Source organism: Sus scrofa, chromosome 7, assembly GCF_000003025.6.
Source record: "Sus scrofa isolate TJ Tabasco breed Duroc chromosome 7, Sscrofa11.1, whole genome shotgun sequence".
Classification (NCBI taxonomy): domain Eukaryota; kingdom Metazoa; phylum Chordata; class Mammalia; order Artiodactyla; family Suidae; genus Sus; species Sus scrofa.
The window spans coordinates 23228483-23252611 of record NC_010449.5 but is presented as its reverse complement, the minus strand read 5'-3'; the positions used below and the strand labels follow the sequence as shown (position 1 = coordinate 23252611).

The window sequence follows — 24129 nt, the reverse complement described above, 5'->3', positions numbered from 1 at the left end:
CCACAGGGCTAGAGAAAATAGCAGGATACCTATAACCCAAAGGGCCCTAGATAAACTACAAGTGGCTTTGCATTCCTGAGATTCTTCTGGATCACTGTTAAAATTGCCTCGGTCCAACCAGTTTGTTGGGTTCTGGGCAGGGAATCTCCATTTAATCGGGGAGACACTGATGATGCTGGTCTGGTAACCACTTACTTGACCTCAATTCCCTTTTCTACTGCATTTGGGCCTCCAGCCATCCCAGTTATTGAGACCAGGGATTAAAGAATAAAGACATATATCAACTTATGGAAACAGTATATGGTGTAACTGAACTTGAGCCCCATTCCTCCACCAGTGTTTTTTCCCTGAATGAGCACACATCTCGCAACTGTTTTTCAATTCCCATTTATTTTTGGCTCTTGGGGCAGTCATCTTTTCAATATGAAAAAAAGCAAGTTCAACACAAAATAGAAGTGTAGAATAGAACAAAACCAAGAGTAGGGGGGAAAGGCAATAGCAAAAAAGTTAAGAGATGAGATGTTGCCGAAAAGATGTTGTCCCCTCTCTGGCAAATGACATTAGGGTGACAGCACACACCTGTCCATGTATGTACAGAAGGGCTTATATTCATTTTTTCGTGTAAAAAGATAGGCTTAGGGACATGGCTCATCTCTCCCTTGCTCCCCTTGACCCTTTTCTGAACAGAGGAGAGGAATCCAAGGAGGTAAAGGGGAAGAAGGATTCCTCTGGACAGGGTCGGGGCCAGACTCCTACCAAGCAAACAACTCAGGACAGAGCTTGGAGGGAGACTGAAAATGGAGATAATACTGTTAACACCCCCCCAGAAGCTGAGAGGAGTAGGGAGATAAATGGAAATTAGGACTTCAACAGCCTGGAGGCCCCTCTCCAAAGCCCCACCCTTTCCTTGCAGGGACAGGGGAGGTTCCTGCATCTCCTTTCCCCCGGGCTACTTCTCAGGCCTAGGATGGTGGTCATCTATCAGGTTCTAAATGGGATTTGGTTGGAACCCAGCTTCTTGAAGCATTATCTCAAAAACAGGGAAATGTTTACTGGGCAGATGGGAGGAAGTGGGCACCAGAAGGAAACACAGGGTTACCCAGAATGGCAGAAATCTAGGTTCCCCAGAGTGGAAAGAGAGAGGAGACATTCAACAAACAACAAATATTTATTGAGCGCCTATTATGTGCCAGGCACTGTTCTAGATAGACCCCCCCCCCAAAGAAAAACAAGAGGCAGAAAACGCAAATTCTGAGGGAGAGGAAAGGGGCAGTTGAAGAAGGCTGAGGGGGCTGAGAAGCCTGAGGTGATGGGGCTCGGCCTTAGGCCTCCTCTTCGGCCTCCTCACCGAAATCCTCCTCCTCTTCTGCGGTGGCATCCTGGTACTGCTGGTACTCAGAGACGAGGTCATTCATGTTGCTCTCAGCCTCAGTGAACTCCATCTCGTCCATGCCCTCACCTGTGTACCAGTGGAGGAAGGCCTTTCGGCGGAACATGGCAGTGAACTGCTCTGAGATGCGCTTGAATAGCTCCTGGATGGCCGTGCTGTTGCCGATGAAGGTGACCGCCATCTTGAGGCCACGGGGAGGGATATCGCAGACAGCCGTCTTGACATTGTTGGGGATCCATTCTACGAAGTAGCTGCTATTCTTGTTCTGCACGTTGAGCATCTGCTCATCCACCTCCTTCATGGACATGCGCCCACGGAAGACAGCAGCCACAGTGAGGTACCGGCCATGGCGGGGGTCACAGGCAGCCATCATGTTCTTGGCATCGAAGACCTGCTGGGTGAGCTCAGGCACAGTGAGGGCCCGGTACTGCTGGCTTCCACGGCTGGTCAGAGGGGCAAAGCCGGGCATGAAGAAGTGGAGACGTGGGAAGGGCACCATATTGACTGCCAGCTTGCGGAGGTCAGCATTGAGCTGGCCAGGGAAGCGGAGGCAGGTGGTGACACCACTCATGGTGGCAGAGACAAGGTGGTTCAGGTCCCCATAGGTTGGCGTGGTCAGCTTGAGAGTGCGGAAGCAGATGTCGTAAAGGGCCTCATTGTCGATGCAGTAGGTCTCATCAGTGTTCTCCACCAACTGATGGACAGAGAGGGTGGCGTTGTAGGGCTCAACCACGGTGTCAGACACTTTGGGTGAGGGCACGACACTGAAGGTATTCATGATGCGGTCGGGATATTCTTCACGGATCTTGCTGATGAGCAAAGTGCCCATTCCAGAGCCTGTGCCACCGCCCAGCGAGTGGGTCAGCTGGAAGCCCTGAAGGCAGTCACAGCTCTCAGCCTCCTTCCGAACCACATCCAGGACTGAGTCAACCAGCTCAGCCCCTTCTGTATAGTGGCCCTTGGCCCAGTTGTTGCCTGCCCCAGACTGACCTGCAATGGAGTCAGAAGACAAGCTTGATTAGTAAAATGTGGAAGATACATAACCACATTCCTACCTTTCGACTTGCAGAGTTAATGCCAATGGATATATCTTCTTTCTCCCTCCAGTGACCACCCCCTCCGCCAATAATTCACTATCTAAAGCATTAGATTTGAAAACACAGCTCTGTATTAAGTTCTCCACTACAATCATTTCCCAGAGTTTGCTGTACCCTTGCACCCAAATAAGTAGATTAACAGCATCTGCTACTATCTGTGTAACCTACCAAAAACAAAGTTGTCTGGTCTGAAGATCTGACCGAAAGGACCTGAGCGAACAGAGTCCATAGTCCCAGGTTCTAGATCCACCAAGATAGCACGAGGAACATATTTGCCACCTACAGGGAATAAAGTAGAAGAGTGAAAATTAGCAGAGTTAAAGATAAATAATCAGGGGCTGGGAGACAGCCAGGGACCCAAATGTGTGATTCCAGGCGCTGCCACAAGATGGCAGCAGAGCCACTTTTGGGGACCCAGGGGTGGGGAGTGAAGAAAAGCCTCCAAAGGAACTGGATGGCTTCATTCAGAGGGAATAAGGAGCGCCCCAGGGCTACAGAGACCCTAGGGAGAGATGGGACCTGTCGTTCCCTGGCCCCCGCCCTCACCTGTGGCTTCATTGTAGTACACGGAGATGCGGTCCAGCTGCAGGTCGCTGTCCCCATGATAGGTGCCGGTGGGGTCGATGCCATGTTCATCACTGATCACCTCCCAGAACTGCCGGGCGAGAGCAATGGGTCCTCAACAGCTCAGGATCCAGTCCCTTACAATCTCCGCCCCCCCCATTTACATTCCCGACACTCCCGTAGTGGGCTCTCCCCTAGGGTCCAGCATTCCTTCCGCCTGCCACACCCTTCCCCGAGACAGTGGCACCCCCGGGAAGGGTGCAGCTTTCACTGATTGTGAGATGTGTGGCTGGAAGGGCCCGGCGATCGCGGGCGCCAGGGTTAGTAGATGGAGGCAATCAACCAGCTCCGGAAAGCGCAACCTCTCCCCGCCCCTCACACTGGGCACAAAGAGCCCGGGGCGGGAGCCAATGCAGAAGGCGACCACCCCCGCCCTGCACGTGACGGCAGCGCACGCGCAGGTTAAGCCGCCGACAAAGGGAGGCGCAGCGCTTGGGCGGGGGCGAACCGCAAATCCTGAGCGCTAGGGGCGGGGCTTGGGCGGGACTAGTGCGCCCCCCGCCGGCCAGCCAGGCTGTATTGTCCCCGCGCGCTAGGGGCGCCCGGGTCCCGCCCTTCTGCTACAACGTTGCAGCCGCACTTCCTCCCCGCCCCTCCCCCGCTACACTGTAACCGCGCGCAAAGAGGAAAAAACCCCTCCCCCTCTTGGCCTCGGAATTTTATTTCTACCCTTTTTTTCTCCTTTGCTTTGAGGATTTTCTTTTGTCCTACTCTTTAGTTCTAAGGGACCCTTTAAAGAAAGGACACCGTCTTTCCCATTTTTCTGTTCACGCCCTAAAAGGGTCTCCGTTAGGGTAAATGAAAGGAACTAAAGTTAATCCAGCACGTATTAGCCTTCCAGCACGAAAAATTGAGCGATCACCCCTTGGGGATTGCAGGCGCGCGGAGACCCCTGAGCTTTTGCAAAGGATATCGAGTACTGCAGCCCACTCTGGTGCATCGCGTTCCCCCACCTCTGGATCCGACCTATCTGCGGCTGCCCGCCAGCCTCGCCCCTTCCCCCTTCAGCTTAGCCCTACAAAGCCCCGCCAAGGGGAATGCACATGGGGAAAACCTCGCCTCGCTTTGTCTCCGGCCGTTTCCGCATCTCCCTCGAGCTCCCCAAGTCCTCGGACCGTTAGGAGATCCCCTTTTAAGTAAAATTTTACAGAAGCTCGGTTTTCCCGCCTCCTAAACCTACAGGGTGCTTTTAACAGCTTCCCCAAAATGAACCCGCCGAGTAAAGAATTCCCCATTTTTCAAAAGCAGACCCTAACTACAAACGCGTATTTTATACATATAAAACTTTTGGGGGGCAAGGCTTGACTACGGATGGAGAATGCAAATGTTCCACAACCATTCTTTTTAATTTACCTGGGTTTTTTTTTCTTTCTCACTAAGAAATATAGTTTAAAGAGGTTAAACAAAAAAATCTTACCTTGGCACCGATCTGGTTGCCACACTGACCGGCCTGGATATGCACGATTTCCCTCATTGTTAAAATTTATTCTAATCTTTTTGCTCGCCTCAAGGTGTGTACGGGGCAAGAAAATGATAAGTAATTTTGTTTTTCTCTGCTCCCGGTCGCAGGCTGGAAGGATGGGACGGGCCCCGGAGGCTGGAGCAGCGAGGTCCGAACACGGCGGCAGGAAGGTTCTGAGAGGGAGAAAGGAGAGGGGAGGGCGCGGGAGGAAAGGCGGGCAGGGCGGGGCGCGCGTGCGCGGGGGCCGGGAGGCGGGAGAACTCGCCCCGCGCCACCGTGAGGAGACAAAGCCTCTTAGAGTCTGGTCCTGATTAGTTCGTGCCTGTCATGTATCAGACGTCCATTGGTCCCTGCTCAGGTGGACGAGCGCAGTCCTCCCTGGGAGTTGTAGTCCTCTATTGTTGTCCACGCTGCAATATGAAAGGACGAATGGGTGGGTACTGGGTTTGGGGGTTTGGTTTGGTTTGGTTTTTGTGAAAAGTAACCTTGCGCAAGGGTTTTTTCCCGCTATGCCTGACTTTTTTGGAACAAAAAGAGAGTAGTTTTCGGGGATACAGGAATTGGGAACCCTGGGGTGCCAGACATTGGGAGGTGGAGGGGCACGCCCTGAAAGCTCCACGCTGCAGTAGCTCTTGGGAACACTGGACTGCTTAGCTCAGCGAAAACTGGGGAGAAATGCGGCACCCTGCACTACTATCTAACAGCTGGTCCTTCGGTGACCTAAAGCATGAACTCCACTAAGCCGCTCCTTCTCCAGATACTTCAGGAAGAAGGAAGGGATTGTCCTCTTGCTATTTCCTTGGGAGTTTTTTAATGATGATATTGAAAGAGAAACAAAATTGTATCAAGGGCCTTGCGGGATAGAGGAGTAATTGTGTAGAGGATGTGTTCAAGAATAAGTTGGTTTAGAGAAACGGATATGCCAGAACTCTCCGTCCATGGTGGGGGGTGAGAGAGATCTGGGCCTTCGAGCAGCGTTTAACCCTTTGCCTTCTTGTGAAGCCGAAAACTGTGGGGTGAGATCCTTGATAGAATTTCATTGTCTTCCAGCCTACCTCCCTAGACACTTCGAAGTCGCTGTTTTTTTCACTTCATTGATTTCACTGACTGGGAGGCTGACCATTTGAAACCTTCCAGGATCTTCAGAATTGAAATAAAAGGAGCGGGGGGGCGGGGGTCATGGGGAAAAAAACTGGATGTGCTCAAGTCTGAGTGGTATTCTTCTCAGTGGTATTCTTCAATTCTTCACTTGATAGATACTAAGTGTCCACCAAATCAGGAACTAGGGATACAAAAATGATTAAAAATTAGCTCCTTGTCTTCCAGGATCTTGCAATTTGGTGAAAAGTGTATGAACAATAGAGTGCAGTAAGCACTGTAATAAAGGACTTGTGATATCAAGATCATCACTGTTAATTCACATTGGATTCAACACAAATTTCTCAGGCATCTTCTAAATAAAAGAACATCAAGTTGTGTAAGACCCCCTCCACTCACTTAAAATAGAATGTTTATGTTTTAGGGCAGCGAGAAAGTTAAGAATTTACAATTGGAAAACTTGTTTCAATTTGTCTCCACCTTTTAAATATTAGCTGTGGGAACCTAAACAAGTTATTTAACTTTGCACAGCTCCAGTTCTCTCTGAAAACCAAAAGCCTGTTTGACTGTTGTAGTCAGAATGAAGCGAGATAATGAATGCAAAAGGTCTTCCTAAGTTATTCATGTCACATTTACAATTCTTTTCTTAGTACGAAATTTAATGAAATAAATGACTTTATCATCCTTCGACCCTTCAAAGACCTCGGTCAGCCTTTAAGATGGTTAACAAAACTAGGGATCTTTACTTTAGGAAAATGACCTCAAAATGTCCATCAGAAATGTATTCTCACGGGAGGAAATTATATGACTTCTAGACGAGCTAAATCAAAAGGAAAGGAACTTCCATTGCAATGAGTCCTCAAGCGCCACGCCTACGGTCTATTCGCCAAGCTGCAGCCTTCAGCCACGACTTCAACCCGCAACCCATTTTCATTTCTCATGAGTCAGCGGACACCATATCTGGGAGGACCGAGGAAGGTCGCTCTGGCCGCACTAGATGTACGGGATGACGACTATGGTAAGCCCCTCTATCCGCCGCTGGCAGCCAGACTCTGTGGTCGCAATTTGGAGATCAGCGCGGGAAGTGGGCGGTGGGTGGTGAAGCGGTAGTGGGTCGTTCCTTAGAGCTGCCCAATCGAGGTGCGCTATTCTGTGCGCCTTTGGCGGCCTCGGATTACCGCGTCGCCCAACCGATCTCAGTCTCTCTGGAGAAGCCGCCCCTTTGAGCTATAAGGGGGCGGGGACGGGGCGGGGCCTTGGGTGTCCCTCCGCGTTGGCTGCCGCGTCTGTCGGCGTGCTGCAGAATGTGAAAGACAGCGGCAGGAGCCAATCGGCGAATCGGCCCCCTCTCCGCCCGGGCCCTCGCGCCACCCGGGTCGCGGCCGTTACTGGTGGCGCGCGCGGGGACTCAAACTAGGTGAGTTCTGGGGGGCCTTGCCCACGGCTCCTCGGGTGCCATCTTGGTTCTCCCGGAGGGCGGGAGGGGCGTGCCTTGTGTACGACTGGGCGGAGGCTACTTGGAAATTTACTCCTCGGATTATAATACTTATTCTTACTTGACGCCCCTCCCTGAATTTAGGTATGATGAGACAGGGAGACGTTGGGCTAGGAGGGGACCTTGGGATGGCGATCAAAGATGGTGGCCCATTGGTTTGGATCCGAGGGTCATGGACGCCAGCTGGGTTCGCCACTCATAAGAACGAAGTTAACACTATTAGCCTGGAAGGGTCCTGCTTTCCCTGTCAACGGTTTCCTTTTAAGCGTAACATCTTTCTAATTGAATTCCATCCACACAATTCTGAGTTTTTATTTCATGTGTTCTTTCATCAGGAGGGCAGGATTAATTTTACATTTGTTTCATTATTGAATCCCAAATACTTCTAGCGGCACCAGGTGTGCAGTAACTACTGCTGAATGAATATGATGGACCCTTAGGGAAAAGACACAGTTCTTGAAGAGGGGGTGGTGTTAGGCAGAAATGGAAAGTAATGGTTACACTATGGTAGGAACTATTAGGATAAGTACAAGTCCACAGACCACCGTGAAACCGTTTACATGGGGAACACCAGAAAGCTGAGAAGACTCCAAGCAGGGCTTTGCTGAGGAAGTGACTTTTGAACTGAATGGTAGGATGGATAGGAGTTGGACCAGAAAACTAGGAGCAAGGCTAACAAAGGTGCTGGCTAAAGCCTGCAGATGTGAGGGACAATAGGGACAATGTGTTCAGCCATTGATTGGAGCAAAGGTCCATGTAGCTGAACCATAGGTTTGGGCAAGGTGGGGGTGGGGCATGCATTTCAGGATATGAGGTTCTAATGGAGGAGGGTCTCGATAAGGAGTTTAGATTTTATTTTATCCTGTGGGCATGGGAAGCCATCAAAGAATATTAAACAGAGGTGAGACATTATCTAGATAATCTTGCACAAATTCCTTAATCCATTTGTATTACAGTTTCTTATCTGAGAAATAGAAAATAATATTTACAGGGTTCTTGTGATGATTAAAAAAGTCAGTATAAAGTAGAACAATGCTTGACATCTAGCAAGCTTCTGTATCTAAAGGGTATTATGATTCTTTGCAGTTTAGTCAGATCACAACAAGACCATCTAGTAACGTATAAAAAGCATGGGCTTTGCAGCCAGAAGCACTTCATTCCTACCCTTTTCACTTACCTGCTATGTTATCCTGAGCAAATGATTTAATTATTTTTAGCCTTAGTTTCCTAAACACCTGCCTCATGGCTACCAAGCCTGATACATACTTGATGATTGGCAAAAGTTAGTTCCCTTTAAAATGACGTTTTTCTTTTTTAGGGCCACACCTGCAGCATATGGAAGTTTCCCGCCTAGGGGCTGATTTGGAGCTGCAGCTGCTGGCCTACGCCACAGCCACAGCAACGCCAGATCCGAGCCTCGTGTGCAACCTACACCAAGCTTGTGGAAACACCAGATCCTTAACCCACTGAGCGAGGCCAGGGATTGAACCCACATCCTCATGGATACTAGTCAGGTTTGTAACCCGCTGAGCCAAAAAAAGAACCCCAAAGTGGTGTATTTCAAACTAGGTTGCAGCCCAGCAGTGGATAATGAAGTCAATTTAGTGGATTGCAAATCAGCATTTAAAAAAAATAAGAGAAAAAAAATAGAGGGAAAATTATCAGTATGTTGTATTTCTTAAGGCTTAGCATTGTTTCTCAAAACCTTTGTAAATAAGCAAGTGTTTATGTATATATTTGTGTACTTGGTGCCCTATAATATTTATTTCTTATTCTGTGTCATGGTCAAAGATACCTGATTCAGAAGGATAACAGCAGAATGCTTGGCAGGAAGGGAAGCATCAGCATCCATAACTTCCAGGTTTATCCCAGTTAGCAATCTTCTCTCTGAGGCTGCATGTGTGAACCATTGATTGACAGAGGTGATAATAATGTGTTTTTTCCTCAGATCATGGAGGACACCCAGGTTATTAACTGGGAGGCTGAAGAAGAGGAGGTTGAAGAGGGACCCAGTGAACCTTTGGGGTGTAACTTGCAGCCCGTAGGGCAACTGCGTATCTTCAGTAGTTCCTATGGACCAGAAAAAGGTATTCGGTGCTAAAGTACTGATAGTGGCCTCTTCTGTGGGGAGGGAGGTGGAGGGTTGCAAGCTTCTATATGTGTCAAGATCTGAAAAAATGTTTTACTGGGAATGGAGAAGGAAGGATTGATTGAATTGATTGCTCTCGGCAAGTGCCCTGGACTCCATGGGGGTGATTTTACTTTGGTGGGAGAAGATAAAGGGGTTTAAGTGAAAACCCGGTGAGTCTTGAAATGGATAGTGACGAGGTTTTGCACAACAGTGTGAATATACTTAATGTCACTAAACTGTACACTTAAAAATGGCTAAATGGCAAATTTTATGTATATTTTACCACAATAAAAAATAAGCCAGGAGGAGTTCCCATTGTGGTGCAGTGGTTAACGAATCCGACTAGGAACCATGAGGTTGCGGGTTCGATCCCTGCCCTTGCTCAGTGGATTAGGGTTCCGATGTTGCTGTGAGCTGTGGTGTAGGTCCAGACACCGCTTGGGTTCTGCATGGCTGTGGCCGGCAGCTGTAGTTCCGATTTGACCCCTAGCTTGGGAACCTCCATATGCCGTGGGTGCGATCCTTAAAAAAAAAAAAAAAAAGATCCTGACTGTCGTGGTTTGGCGTCACTGCAGAGAGGCGGGTTTGATCACTGGCCATGGCACATTAGGTTAAAGGATCCAGCATTGCCACACCAGTGGCATAGGTTGCAGCTGCGGCTGGAATTCAGTCCCTGGCCCGGGAACTTCCATATACCCCAGATGCGGCCATTAAAGAAAAAGGAAAAAAAAAAAAAATCAGTATAGATGGATGAGGTGTTGAGTACAAATAAGGCATTGCATGTATTCCTTATTACCTAATTATCTTAGGTATCTTTTGTTTTCCTAATGTACTTGGGGGCCTTGAGTGAGCAGTGGGGGACTTAACAGGAACGTTTTCCTAATAGCAGGTCAGGGCTCTGGCCTTGGAACCTCTCTACCTCTCTGATTCTTAGATTTCCCACTCTACCTTGGGAAGAACGTGGTGGGCCGAATGCCCGAGTGCTCTGTGGCCCTGCCTTTTTCATCCATCTCCAAACAACATGCAGTGATTGAAATCTTGGCCTGGAACAAGGCGCCTGTCCTCCGCGACTGTGGGAGCCTCAATGGCACTCAGATCCTGAGGCCTCCCAAGGTCCTGGGCCCTGGGGTGAGTCATCGTTTGAGGAACCGGGAGTTGATTCTCTTTGCTGACTTGCCCTGCCAGTACCATCGCTTGGATGTCCCCCCGCCCTTGGTCTCTCGGGGCCCTCTAACTGTAGAGGAGACACCCAGGGGACAGGGAGGAACTCAACCGCACAGGCTTCTGTTGGCTGAGGACTCAGAGGAGGAAGTAGGTAAGTCCGAGTATTGGGAGGGCAGGTGAGGAGATGGGGACGGTGGCTGTAAAATCATCAACCTTTTTACTCCTGACAGATTCTCTTTCTGAAAGGTGTGTGGTGAAAGGACCAAAGACTTCTTTGACAACAGTGATTCCAGAGAGGTGAGTGCCAGAGGCCAGACAACTGAGTCCTCAAAAGGAGGAGGAACAGGAGTTCCCACTGTGGCTCAGTGGAAACGAACCCAACTAGGATCCATGAGGATGCTGGTTCAATCCCTGGCCTCACTCACTGAGTTAAGGATCTGGCGTTGCCATAAGATGTGGTGTAGGTGGCAGATGCAGCTTGAATCCACGTGGCTGTGGCGTAGGCAGCAGCTGCAGCTCTGATTCAACTCCTAGGCTAGGAATTTCCACATGTTGCACCTGCAGCCCTTTAAAAAAAAACGGTGGAACCAAGGGCTGGAGGATCCAAGAGAGCTCATGGAGGTCAGGGCTGGGAAACTCCTCATATTCTTTCATTCAACTTAGTTTTATTTGTTTCTTTTTAGGGTTGCACCTGTGGCATATGGAGCAATGCTGGATCCAAGCCACGTCTGCAACCTATACCACAGCTCACAGAAACCCTGGATCCTTAACCTACTGATCAAGGGCGGGGATCAAAACCACATCCTCATGAATACTAGTTGGATTCTTAACCTGCTGAGCCATAGAAGGAACTTCTCACTCAACTGAATTTTTATTGATCACCTCTGATGTGCCAAGTGGAAAACGAATGGCTGGAGATAGAAAAGCAAATACTGGAATTCCCATTGTGGCTCAGCAGGTTAAGAACCTGACACAGTGTCCATGAGGATGTGGGTTCAATCCATGGTCTCTCTCAATGGGTTAAGGATCCAGCATTGCTGTGGCTATAATATAGGCTGGCAGCTCCAGCTCCAATTCAACCCTTAGTCCAGGAACTTCCATATGCTACAGGTATGACCTGAAAAAAAAGAAAAAGAAACGAAAAGCAAATACTACCTCATGTCTGCTCTCGAGGAGCTCCCAGTTGAGTGGGGTTTCCCTTCTGGAGAAATAGATTCTGTAGACTCTCTCTCTTCTCCTCCCTTCACAGTGATGAAGAGGGGCCTTCCCCCGCCCCAGATGGCCCTGGACCACCTTTTGCCTTCAACTTGAACAGTGACACGGATGAGGAAGAAAGTCAGCAACCAGGAGCAGGAGAGGCTCCCTCAGCTGCAGAGACAGAACAGCCTAAACCTGTCACAACCGAAATCCAGCTCATAAAGGACCAGTGTCCAGTGAAGGAGAAGCACAAGGACGCAAGAGTTAAGAGGGCTGCCAGCAATGGGGTGGTTCCAGTTGGGGCGATTCTGGAGAGGAGCCAGCCTGCTGGGGAGGACAGTGACACAGATGTGGATGAGGGGAGTGGGCTTCCACGGAGGCCAGCTGGAGCCCATTCAGAAAGGGCCCAGCCTTGTGGCTTCATAGACAGTGATACTGATGCGGAAGAAGAGGGGATCCCCGCCACCCCAGCAGTAGTTCCCGTGAAGAAGAGGCAGATCTTCCATGAAGTTGGGACAGAGAGCCCCCAGGCACCTGGCGTGGCACATGCACAGGAGAGCCCGGCTGGTAGTGATACAGATATAGAGGAGGGAGAGGCCCCCCGGACGGTCCCTCTGGACAGCAGCCGAGCCTCCATGATGATCGACAGCAACATGGATGACGAGGAAGAAGTCTCAGCGGCGCTCACTCTGGCACGTCTGAGAGAGAGCCAGGCTGTTCCATGGAACAGAGATGCAGGTGCAGGAGACCACAGGGCCCAACCTGTGGCCCTTCTGGATCAAAGCCAGGCCTCTGCTGGGAGAGACAGTGACACAGACATGGAAGAAGAGGGGCTCCCCCTAGAAAAGAGAGGAAGTCTCCCCAAGGGTCCTGCAGACAAGGCCCATCCAGAAAAGAGCCAGCCTCCTCTCAGGGGCAGTGACGTGAAGGTGGAGGAAGATGAGCGCTCACCTGGAGTCCACCCAGGGAGAAGCCAAGCCTCTGCCACTGTGGACGCCATCACCCAAGTGGAGGAGAAAGCCCCACCAAGGCCAGCTGTTACACTTTCAGAGAAGCATCAGGTGCCTGTGGCATGGACACCTCAAACAGATGTGGAGGCAGAAGGCGACCCAGCAAAGCTGCCTGTGGTGCATCCAGCGGAAGCCCGCCCTCCTCCAGCTGGGGGCCATGAACCAGATGTGGAAAAGAACACGTCCTTAGCAGCCTCAGCTGGGGCAGACGTCAGAAAGAGCCAGCTTCTGGCAGAAGGGGATGCTGGGACGGAGTGGGCTGTAGCCATTCTTGAACAGGACCGAGCTCTTGGGGCCGGGGCCCAGAGTGTGTCAGCCAGGGCACAGGTGGGGCAGGACCTTCCCCTTGTCTCAAGAGAGCACCTAGCAGATGTGGCGGTGGACACAGGCGCTCCAGGGGAAGCCACCCAGACACAGAGAGAGGGAACCCAGGCCCTCACAGAGAGGGAGAGAGAACTAAACGTGGACAGGACCATAGACTCTGGAGACAACCGTGACGGTCAGTACTGGCTTCCCTTCCTCCCTTGACCCCTAAAAAGTGCTTAGAGGGCACCTTCATCCGTTGAGCTGCTATAACAAAATACTCTGGACCAGGTGGCTTATAGACAACAGTGTATTTCTTTGATTTTTTTTTAATTTTTTATTTTTTTTTGCCATTTCTTGGACCACTTCTGCGGCATATGGAGGTTCCCAGGCTAGGGGTTGAATTGGAGCTACATCTGCCAGCCTACACCACAGCCACAGCAATGCAGGATCCGAGCTGCGTATGCGACCTACACAACAGCTCACGGCAACACCAGATCCTTAACCCGCTGAGCAAGGCCAGCGATCAAACCTGCAACCTCATTGTTCCTAGTCAGATTCGTTAACCACTGAGCCACGATGGGAACTCCCCAATAGTGTATTTCTCACAGTTCACTGAGAAGTCTGGGATCAACTCATCGTGTCTCATGGGGCCCTGCTTTGTTGCTCCCAGGCAGCTGTCTTCTCACATGACAAAAGGGTCCAAGGGAGCTCTCTGGGGTCTCTGTTTTCTTTTTCTTCTTCTTTTTTTTTTTTTTTTTTTTTTGGTGGTACCCTTGGCATGCTGAAGTCCATGGGCCAGGGATCAAACCTGAGCCACAGCAGCAACCCAAGCTGCTACAGTGACAATGCCAGATACCTAACCCACTGAGCCACACGGGAACTCCTGGGGTATATTTTGTAAGGGCACTAATCCCATTTTCTCGGGCTCCACCCCCATGACCTAATTACCTCCCAGAGGCCCCACCTCCTGATACTCTCACATTGGAAATTAGGTTTCAGTGTAAGAATTTGAGGGGGAGACACAGAGATTCAATCTATTGCATGGGTTTGGGGCTGAGGAGAAAATAACAGAAAAAAATAAGGAGTTAAGGTTATAATTTTTCTTTTCTGGCCACACCCGTGGCATGCGGAGGTTCCCCGGCCAGGGGTCGAACCCTCCCCACAGCAGAGACCTGAGCCTACACTAGTGACAACACCAGGTCCTTAAGCCACTGAGCCCCCAGGGAGCTCCTTCCAGTTATCTATCCTGTATTCCTCCCCCACCAGATTCTGAAGATCTGGACCTGCAAGCCACCCAGTGCTTTGTGGAGGGAGAGAATCAGAGCCCGGAAGGTAAGGGCATCTGTGTCACATGGATACTGGTGTAAGCAGGAGCTGGGAGATTAGACTGGTGGTCCTTGAAGGGTGTGAAAGCTGGCCCAGGCGGGGCAGGAGATTGGGAATGGGACCCCAGAGTTCTGCAGAGGAGCCGTGCTCAGGCCATGCCTTCCTGTGCAGCAGTCCCCAGCATGGAGGATGAGCCCACCCAGGCCTTCCCGTCTACTCTGCCCCAGGAGCCTGGCCCTTCCTGTTGCAGCTTCCAGGCCTCAGGTATAAGAAACTCTCCCCTCTTCTGTGCCCCTAACTTGGCATCTTCATTTTCCCCTCTACACATTTCTTTTATAGTCTTTGCCAATTGGCTGATGTTCCTCCATCTTATCAGAAAAGAAAATGCCATATTAAGAATGACCAGTCTAGGAGTTCCCGTCGTGGCGCAGTGGTTAATGAAGCCGACTAGGAACCATGGGGTTGCGGGTTCGATCCCTGGCCTTGTTCGGTGGGTTGAGGATCCGGCGTTGCCGTGAGCTGTGGTATAGGTCGCAGACGCAGCTCAGATCCGTAAGCCGGTGGCTATAGCTCTGATTAGACCCCTAGCCTGGGAATCTCCATATGCCGTGGGAGCAGCCCTAGAAAAGGCAAAAAGACAAAAAAAAAAAAAAAGAATGACCAGTCTAGCATCATTTTTTAAGAGGCTCCTGAGAGAGCTTTTGTATGAAAATATGGTCTGTCTTTTTGAGACAAACATTAAATGTTATGACTGTCTTCCTTATTCCCAGTTTTTCTTTAATAACTCATTTAAATTTACTATGCATGAATTGATCTTAATCTTTTCTCAAGGTGTTACCTTTTCAACCGACATCCCTCTCTCTCCTTCTCTCTCCCTCTTTCTCTCTCTCTCTCTCTGACTCCGCCTCCAGGTACCCTGGATGAGCCATGGGAGCTCTTAGCTACACAGCCATTCTGTCCAAGAGAGTCTGAGGCCTCTGAGATCCAGCCCGTTGACACCCACCTGGAGGCCCGTGGCCTTTGCCCCTCTCCACCTAGGGCAGCACTGCCAGAGCAACACCCAGAGAGCCCAGAGCCACTGGGGAGTCAGGGTGGAGGGCGGCAGACTGTGGAGAAAGCCACGGGTACCCCGAGAGAAACAGCAGAGGGGCCGACCCCTGAGAGAGGGCCCCTGGAGAGGGCAACCAAGGAGCCGCCATCAGAAGGAGAGAGGGGAGGGATGGGAGAGGAGGGGTTACCCAGGGGGACACAGGACAGGGAAGAAAAACAGGTGTTAGCTGGAGTTACTCAGAGACAAGAGTCTGACAGAACAGTGAAAAGTACAAGCACTGACGGGGGCCTGGAGAGTTTGCAGGTAGAAATTGAGACACCCAAGGAAATGCAAGAGAATGAGATAGAAAAGCAGACTCTTGCAAGAGACATGCTGGAGAGGGAAGCAGAGAAACCTGTAGCAGAGAGAGAGAGTGAGGCAGGTGGGCCAGAAGTAAAGGTGCCCGAAGCCGTACAGGACAGAGGCCCACTGAGAGCGGAGGCAGAGGGGACCAGCCAGGACCAGAAAGGCCAGGCCTCCAATCTGACACCAGAGCCTGGAGCGGGGGTGGGGTACCTTCAGGGACTTGCTTCAGCCCCAGCAGCTCCCCGGAGCCAGGCAGGTGGAGGAGGGGAAGCCCCAGTGAGCCCCAGGAGACAGCAGAGAGGTAAGTGAAAGCAGAGGGCACCTGAGCTGGTCCCCAGCCTGCATGGTGGTCAGCCCTTAAGTGACTGACTGCTTAGACCTCAGCCGCTTGTCTTTACCTTCTGTCCAGGTGACTTGAATTGCAAGATGCCACCTGCTGAGAAGTCTGGGGTGAGAGCTGCTTTCTCTCCCTCCCTCCCCAGCCCGCATGTCATCTCTAATCCCCTTCGCTGCCCTGTTCCCTGACCACGCTTTCCTCTGCTCCTTTCTCCATAGTCTCACTTTGCTAACACAGTCACTGCTTCTCAGTTGGCTTCTCTCCACTTCCCTTGACACCTATTATTTTCCATATCTGTTTCCCAAGTGCTAACTCCCTCCACCTGACTCAGAAAAAAAGTTCTGTTTTCCCTGTCCTTGCCCTCTTTCTCCCAGCCATTCTCGTTATGACCATCCAGTGTATAGGAGAACACCATGCTGGCATTATGGGGCGAGGTCTTTGGGAAGGAGGAGGTTCCCAGTGATGGAGGAGGGTCACAGATAGAAAGAGAAATGTCCTGAGCATATGCTCACCACGAACAAGTATCCAGAACCATAGCCAAGTCCTGTCTGTCTTCTCTCCGCCTCTTCCGCCCTCACTGGCTTCTGTTTCTCCCCAGGGTGATCAGGAATCCCCGGAGGCTTGTCTGCCTCCTGAACCGCCTGAAGCGTCAGCCCCACTCCAGAACCCTCTCCCCTCTCAGAGCCCAAAGCATCCTGCACCTCAATCCCGCCTGTCCCCCCCTCCCCCTCCTTTAGAACAGTCCACTCCCAGGACCAGGCCACCTCAGAGTCAGGAGTCCCCAGAGCCTCCCTTTTCCTCAGAGCTGGACCCTCCCAACCCAGAACCCAAAGTCAGGCCCCAGGGGTCCCCTCCACTTTCTCCTATACCCCTCGAGGCCCACCCTACCTCCCCCACAGACCAGGCCGGCAGCCCTGAGCCCACATCTCGGGCCGCTCGTGGCGGGACACATAGGTCCTTTGAAGTGACCCCCATGTCAGTTGTCCCCACAGCCCTTGAGCTGCAGTCCTCTACCTCCGCAGACCAGCCTGTGGTCCCCAAGCCCACACTTCGGGCTCCTTGGGGCAGGACACATAGGTCCTCCGTCAAGACCCCTGAACCAAATATCCCCACAGCCCCTGAGCTCCAGCCTTCCACCCCCACAGACCAGCCTGTTGCCCCTGAGCCCTTATCTCGGGCCACTCGGGGCCGGACACCTAGGGCCTCTGTCAAGACTTCTGAACCAGTTGTCCCTGCAGCCCCTGAGCCCCAGCCTTCCACCCCCACAGACCAGCCTGTGGTCCCCAAGCCCACACTTCGGGCTCCTCGGGGCAGGACACATAGGTCCTCCGTCAAGACCCCTGAACCAAACATCCCCACAGCCCCTGAGCTCCGACCTTCCACCCCCACAGACCAGCCTGTTGCCCCTGAGCCCTTATCTCGGGCCACTCGGGGCCGGACACCTAGGGCCTCTGTCAAGTCCCCTGAACAAAATGTCCCCACAGCCCCTGAGCACCCACAGCCTTCCACCCCCACAGATCAGCCTGTCACCCCCAAACCCACATCTCGTGCCACTCGGGGCAGGGCACACAGGTCCTCTGTCAAGACCCCCGCAGCCTCTGAGCCCCTGCCTTCTGCCTCCACAGACCAGCCCATCACCCCCAAACCCACATCTCGGGGCAGGGCACATAGGTCTTCTGCCAAGACCCCTGAACTCCAGCCTCCCACCTCCACTGGTCAGCCTGTCACCCCCAGACCCACATCTCAGGCCACTCGGGGCAGGACACATAGGTCCTCTATCAAGACCCCCGAACCAGTTGTCCCTACAGACCCTGAGCCCCAGCCCTCCACCCCCACAGACCAGCCCATCACCCCTGAGCTCACATCTGCAGCCACTCGGGGCAGGACACGTAGGTCCACTGTCAAGACCCCCGAACCAGTTGTCCCTACAGACCCTGAGCCCCAGCCCTCCACCCCCACAGACCAGCCCATCACCCCCAAACCCACGTCTTGGGCCACTCGAGGCCAGGCACATAGGTCCTCTGTCAAGACCCCTGAACCACATGTCCCCACAGACCCTAAGCCCCAGCCCTCCACCCCCACAGACCAGCCTGTCACCCCCAAACCCACATCTCGTGCAACTCGGGGCAGGGCACGTAAGTCCTCTGTCAAGACCCCTGAACCAGTTGTCCCTACAGCCGCTGAGCCCCAGCCTTCTGCCTCCACAGACCAGCCCATCACCCCCAAACCCACATCTCGGGGCAGGGCACATAGGTCTTCTGCCAAGACCCCTGAACTCCAGCCTCCCACCTCCACTGGTCAGCCTGTCACCCCCAGACCCACATCTGGGGCCACCCAGGGCAGGACACACAGGTCTTCTGCCAAGACATCCCAAGCAGTTGAACCCACAGCCCCTGTCCTTGAACCTCCCTCCCCCATAGGCCAGCCTGTCACCCCCAAGGTCATAGCTGAGGGTGGTCAGAACAGGATACTCAGATCTTCTAGAGTAGGTGCTGTGCCAGGTCCTACCCCCCCTGAACTCCAGTGTCCTGTCCCCGCAGAACAGCCTGTTCCCCCTGAGCCCATCCCTCGAGCCAGTTGCAGCAGGAGGCCTCGGGCCACTAGGAAGCGGGAGTCTCTCACAGCTCACGTTGGTCCTGACCCCTGCTCTGCTCCCCCTGAACCTAATTCCCGGTCCTCAAGGACCCAGTCCCTTAGCACCACTCCTGAGCCTACCCTCCCTCAGCTTCCTGAGGCACCGGCTCATGCTCCCCAGATCCCAAAGGTGGAGGCAGCAGGTAGACCTGGCTTCACCCTAGAGCCCCAGCCGAAGGCCACCCAAAAGCGCAAGAGGCCTTTGGCTCCTGCAGATTCACCCCCACTTCCAAAACGGCTCCAAAGAGGGGAAGTGCCCCCGAAGACAGTGATCCTCGAGGAAGAAGAAAATCCTACAGCAAGGCCTGGGAGAGAAGAGGTGAGGAGAGGGCCGGGCCACAAAGCTGGGAAAGGGCTTGGGGACTCAAACTCCCAGCAAGTTCTCTCAATCCCAGGATGCAGTGATTCCAGAACCAGGCAAGAGAAAGAGAGACCAGACCGAGGAGGAGCCCCGGGGAGTACCGAGCCGCAGCCTGCGCCGGACCAAACCTGCACAAGAGTCCACGGCCCCCAGAGTAGGAGAGAAGGGCCCCGAGGCTTCTTGGGAGATGGAGATGTGGGAGGATGGGGAGATCCTGGGGGATTGGGGAGATGGGTGCCAGTGGCACTGGTTGCCGTGACCAGCTCAGGCTAACCCGCTTCCCAGGTGCTCTTCACGGGTGTGGTGGATGCTCGTGGAGAGCGGGCGGTGCTGGCCCTGGGGGGCAGTCTGGCCAGCTCAGTGGCCGAGGCGTCCCATTTGGTGACCGATCGGATCCGCCGGACAGTCAAGTTCCTGTGTGCCCTGGGGCGGGGCATCCCCATCCTCTCCCTGGACTGGCTGCATCAGGTGAGAGGCCAGGAGATAGTGACAGACCCATGGAGACAGTGACCGGAGGAGGCTGCTCATGTGGACTCTAGAAAGCGGTGGGGCCGGAGTTCCCAACGTGGCTCAGAGGAAATGAATCTCACTAGTATCCATGAGGACGCAGGTTCGATCCCTGGCCTCGCTCAGTGGGTTAAGGATCCAGCCTTGCAGTGAGCTGTGGAGTAGGTTGCAGATGCGGCTCAATTCCCCGGTTCCAGTGGCTACGGCGTAGGCCGGCAGCTGCAGCTCCAGTTTGACCGCTAGCCTGGGAACTTCCACATTGCTAAGGGTGTGGCTCTAAAAACAAAAGGAAAAAAAATTTCCATGAGCTCCCTGTAGAAGCTGACAGAAGAGTTGGGTGAGGGGCTGGGCTGAGCTCTGATGCTGACTGTTACTGTCCTTAGTCCCGCAAGGCAGGTTGCTTCTTGCCTCCAGATGAGTATGTGGTGACTGATCCTGAGCAGGAGAAGAACTTTGGCTTCAGCCTCCGGGAGGCCCTGAGCCGGGCTCGGGAGAGAAAGCTGCTAGAGGTGAGAGGCTCTCTGCTGCCCTGTGCTTCAGCCTTTTCCTGGGTCCCCAGTCTCTCAGTGCATCATCCAGTGTCTCCGCCATTCTCTTCCTCTTAGGGCTATGAGATTCACGTGACCCCAGGAGTCCAGCCACCGCCCCCTCAGATGGGAGAGATCATCAGCTGCTGTGGGGGCACCGTCCTACCCAGCATGCCCCGCTCCTATAAGGTAGGGCGGCGCCATCAGGATCTGGTGAATGGAACCGGGACAGCTTGGGGGTAAGATGGAGGTACAGATGGGGACACAGAGGAGTGAGGCGGAGAAGGACCTGTGTACAGAAAGGGATAGAGAAGAGGGAAGAGGTCCACTGTTACCAAATGGACTTACTTTGACTTTGTATTTACAATTTTTTCAAATATACACAAAGGGAGAGGGCTAAGGCAGTACCACTCAGATTCAACAGGTTAATTTCACTTTTTCTATATTTGCTCTATTTTTTTCTGTTTTTTGTTTTTGTTTTTTAGGGCTGCACCTGTGGCATATGGAAGTTCCCAGGCTAGAAGTCAAATTGAAGATACGGCTGCTGGCCTACACCACAGCCACAGCAATACATGATCCGAGTTGTGTCTGCGACCTACACCACAGCTCACAGCAGCGCCAGATCCTAACCTGCTGAGCAAGGCCAGGAATTGAACCTGCATCCTCATGGATCTTAGTCGGGTTCATTAACTGCTGAGCCACGAAGGGATCTCCCTCCTTTCCTTTTCTTTGCCGAAATGTCTTAAAGGAAACTGCAAATGTCACATTATTTCCTCCTCTAAGAAATATATACATTTTCTTGTGGAATCTTATGACACAAATGAACGTATCTATGCAACAGAGACAGACCCAGAGACAGAGAATGGACTTTTGGTTGCCAAAGGGGACAAGGGAGGGTTGGGTTGAGAGTTTGGGACTGGCACATGCAAACAATTATATGTGGAATGGATAGGCAGTGGGGTCCTATTGTCTGGCACAGGGAACTATATGCAATATCCTGTAATAAACAGTAACAGAAAAGGAAACTTCTTTTTCTTTCTTTTTTTGTTTTATTTATTTATTTTTGGCCATGCCTCATGGCACATGGAAGTTCGTGGGCCAGGGATTGAACCTGTGCCTTAGCAGTGACCCAAGCTGCTATAGTGGCAACGCCGGATCCTTATCCTGCTGCGCCACAAGGGAAATCTTTTGTGTACATTTTCTTACATAATCACAATGCCATTAACAAAATTAGCAGTTGTTTCCTGGTCACTTTGTCATACTCCATTCATCAAATTTCTTCAATTGTCTGAAAATATCTTTAGATTTCTTTCTTTTTTTGTTGTTTTTTTTAGGGCTATACCCATGGCATATGGAGGTTCCCAGGCTAGGGGTCTAATTGGAGCTACAGCTGCCAGCCTACACCACAGCCACAGCAATGTACCAGATCCAAGGTCTGTCTGCGACCTACACACGGCTCATGGCAACACCGGATCCTTAACCCACTGAGCGAGGCCAGGGATTGAACCTGCAACCTCGTGGTTCTCAGTCAGATTCGTTTCTGCCGTGCCATGACGGGAATTCCTCTTTTTAGATTTCAAATCAGGACTCAAGCAGGGTCCCCATATTGCCACAAGTGTTGTTATCTCTTAATTCCCTTTTCCTCTAGAGCATCCCCTCCAACACACCCAGCCTTTTTTCTGCTATTGACTTGCTGCAGAAACTAGGTCAGCTGTCCTTTAGAATGTTCCACAGTCTGGATTTTTCTCTTTGCTCTCTTGTTTTATCACTTGTCTTGTTCTCTTATCTTCTATATTTCCTGTAAATTATAGTCAACTTTAAAAGCTTGAACAGGATTTCCTGTTGTAGCACAGCGGAAACAAATCTGACTAGTATCCATGAGGACACAGGTTCGATCCCTGGCCTTGCTCAGTGGGTTAAGGATCCGCTGTTGCCATGAATTGTGCGTAGGTTGCAGACATGGCTTGGATCCCAAGTTACTGTGGCTGTGGTGAGGCTAGTGGCTGCAGCTCTGATTCGACCCCTTGCCTGGGAACCTCTATATGCCCTGGGTGTAGCCTAAAAAGACACACACACACACACACACAAATAAAAATTAAAATAATAAATATAAAAGCTTGAACAAATTCATTCAACTTTGGGGGCAAGAGTTCCTCATAGACAGTGTGTGTCATGTGGCTTCTCATTAGGAGGTACTATTTTAGTGCTGCCAAGACTGATTAGTGGGTCCTGAACCTCTTTCTAGGATCCTTTCTCAGCCCTGTCTTTGCTCTGTCTTTCTCCAGCCTCAGAGAGTTGTGATCACGTGCTCCCAGGACTTCCCTCGATGCTCCGTTCCATTTCGGCTTGGGCTGCCTGTCCTCTCACCTGAGTTCCTGCTGACAGGAGTCCTGAAGCAGGAGGCCAAGCCAGAGGCCTTTGTCCTCTCCACTTTGGAAATGGCATCTGCCTGAAAACCCCACCCCAGGACCACCCCCCCCCCGCCCCCGCCACCGCCCCAGACCAATAAATAAGGTGTTAGAACGTATTTGGAAGAATGAACTTAGGGCTTTAGAAAGGATTGGGGTGTCCTGAGCTGATTTGTCTTGGAACATGGGTGGGGCCGAAAAGGTTTATGGAGGAAAGATAAGGAGATTGGGAGCCATAGATTTTCCTTAATGGCCAATCCCACGCTCAGATATCTTTAAGTAGCTGCTCATATTTAGCTGGACTGATGTCCTTTTTGCTCTATGGCATGCAGTGTCCTGCCTCCTGTCTGGAAGCCATTTATTTCTTTTTCTTTCTGGAATTCTTATTCTGCAAGAGGTAGTGGAAACAGTGTTAGCGTCGGGAACTTGAAGGGATGCTTGAAATGAGTAGACTGGAGTGTGGGGTTATGGAACGCTACTAAATTATTTTCCTTTTTCCTTGCTCCGTCTTTAACTTTGAAGTTGAGTAAATCTCTACTTTTTTTTTTTTTTTTTTTGCCTGCGTTTCCAGTATTTATAAAGTTAGAGCTTAGGCTTAACCTCTGTGATAAATAAATATTCACTCTGTGCCTTATGGTGTAGTGCAGTTTTATTTTGTAAATTTTATTTTTTCTTTGCAGGACCGCATATATGGCATATGGAGGTTCCCAGGCTAGGGGTCAAATCGGAATTATATCTGCTGGCCTACAACACAGCCACAGCAACATCAGCTCCGAGCCATGTCTGTGACGGCTCGGCAATCCTTATCCCACTGAGTGAGGGCAGGGATCGAACCCACAGCCTCATGATTCCTAGTCAGATTTGTTTCCACTGCGCTGCAATGGTAACTCCTATTTTGTAAATTTTACAAGCTGCTTTATTACAAGGATGTGGGGAAATTGGAAGCCAATATACACTGCTGATGGGAATGTAAAATGATCCATCTGCTGTGGTAAGCAGTTTGACAGTTTCTCAAAAAGTTGAACATAAAATTACCATATGGCCAGTATTTCTATTCATAGGTATATACCCAAAAGAATTAAAACAGATGTTCAAACAAATGAGGATGTTCATATCAACACCTTACAAGAGGCGAAAGACGAAAAGTACGCAAATGTTCATTAACAGATAAAGGGATAAAATTGAAGCACATTCATATGGTGGAATATTATTCAGCTGTAAAGGGGGATGAGGATTGTGCTACAGTGTTTTGAGGATGAACCTCAAAAGCATTTTGCAAAGTTAAAGAAGCCAGATGCAAAAGTTCACATTATATGATTCCATTTAATAAGAAATACACAGAATATGTAATCCATAGCGACAGAGAGTAGAGTGGTGGTTGCCAGGGGCTACAGGGGAAAGAAAATGAGGAGAGACTGCCTAATTGGTATGGAATTTTGTTTTGTGGTGGAGAGAAAATGTTTTGGAAGTAGGTAGAGGTGGTGATTTCATGCATTATGAATGTTCTAAATGACTCTGGACTATTATCTATTTATTTATTTATTGCCTTTTTGTCTTTTAGGACCTCACCAGTGGCATATGGAGGTCCCCAGGCTAGGGGTTAAATTGGAGCTGTAGCTGCAGGCCTACCCCACAAGCCAAAACAATGCTGGATCCAAG

The 24129-nt window shown here is 51.2% G+C and overlaps 2 protein-coding genes across 14 annotated transcripts; one reads left to right on the top strand and one right to left on the bottom strand.

The window, feature by feature from the left end:
- TUBB (tubulin beta class I) lies at positions 372–4785 on the bottom strand. Its single transcript, NM_001044612.1, is given in 4 exon segments — positions 372–2380; positions 2656–2766; positions 3034–3142; positions 4529–4785. Coding segments are annotated over 4 exon segments (1335 nt in total). The 5' UTR covers positions 4586–4785; the 3' UTR covers positions 372–1322.
- Positions 4873–23104, top strand: MDC1 (mediator of DNA damage checkpoint 1). Of its 13 annotated transcripts, none has more exons than XM_013977588.2 (16): positions 4873–5006; positions 6487–6689; positions 9115–9253; positions 10232–10612; positions 10692–10758; positions 11711–13167; positions 14241–14306; positions 14472–14564; positions 15212–15997; positions 16106–16146; positions 16632–18986; positions 19063–19182; positions 19314–19496; positions 19919–20044; positions 20141–20251; positions 22348–23104. In XM_013977588.2, the coding sequence occupies exons 2-16, from the start codon at positions 6669–6671 to the stop codon at positions 22513–22515; spliced, it is 6114 nt and encodes a 2037-aa protein (XP_013833042.1). In that variant the 5' UTR covers positions 4873–5006; positions 6487–6668; the 3' UTR covers positions 22516–23104.

Excerpts from the sequence above, each read along its gene's own strand:
- MDC1 (XM_021097919.1), top strand. The coding sequence starts at position 6,669 with ATGTACGGGATGACGACTATG. Across the intron at positions 14,565-15,211 it reads TTGCAGCTTCCAGGCCTCAG|GTACCCTGGATGAGCCATGG; the intron begins GTATAAGAAACT and ends CTCCGCCTCCAG. Across the intron at positions 16,147-16,631 it reads CACCTGCTGAGAAGTCTGGG|GGTGATCAGGAATCCCCGGA; the intron begins GTGAGAGCTGCT and ends GTTTCTCCCCAG.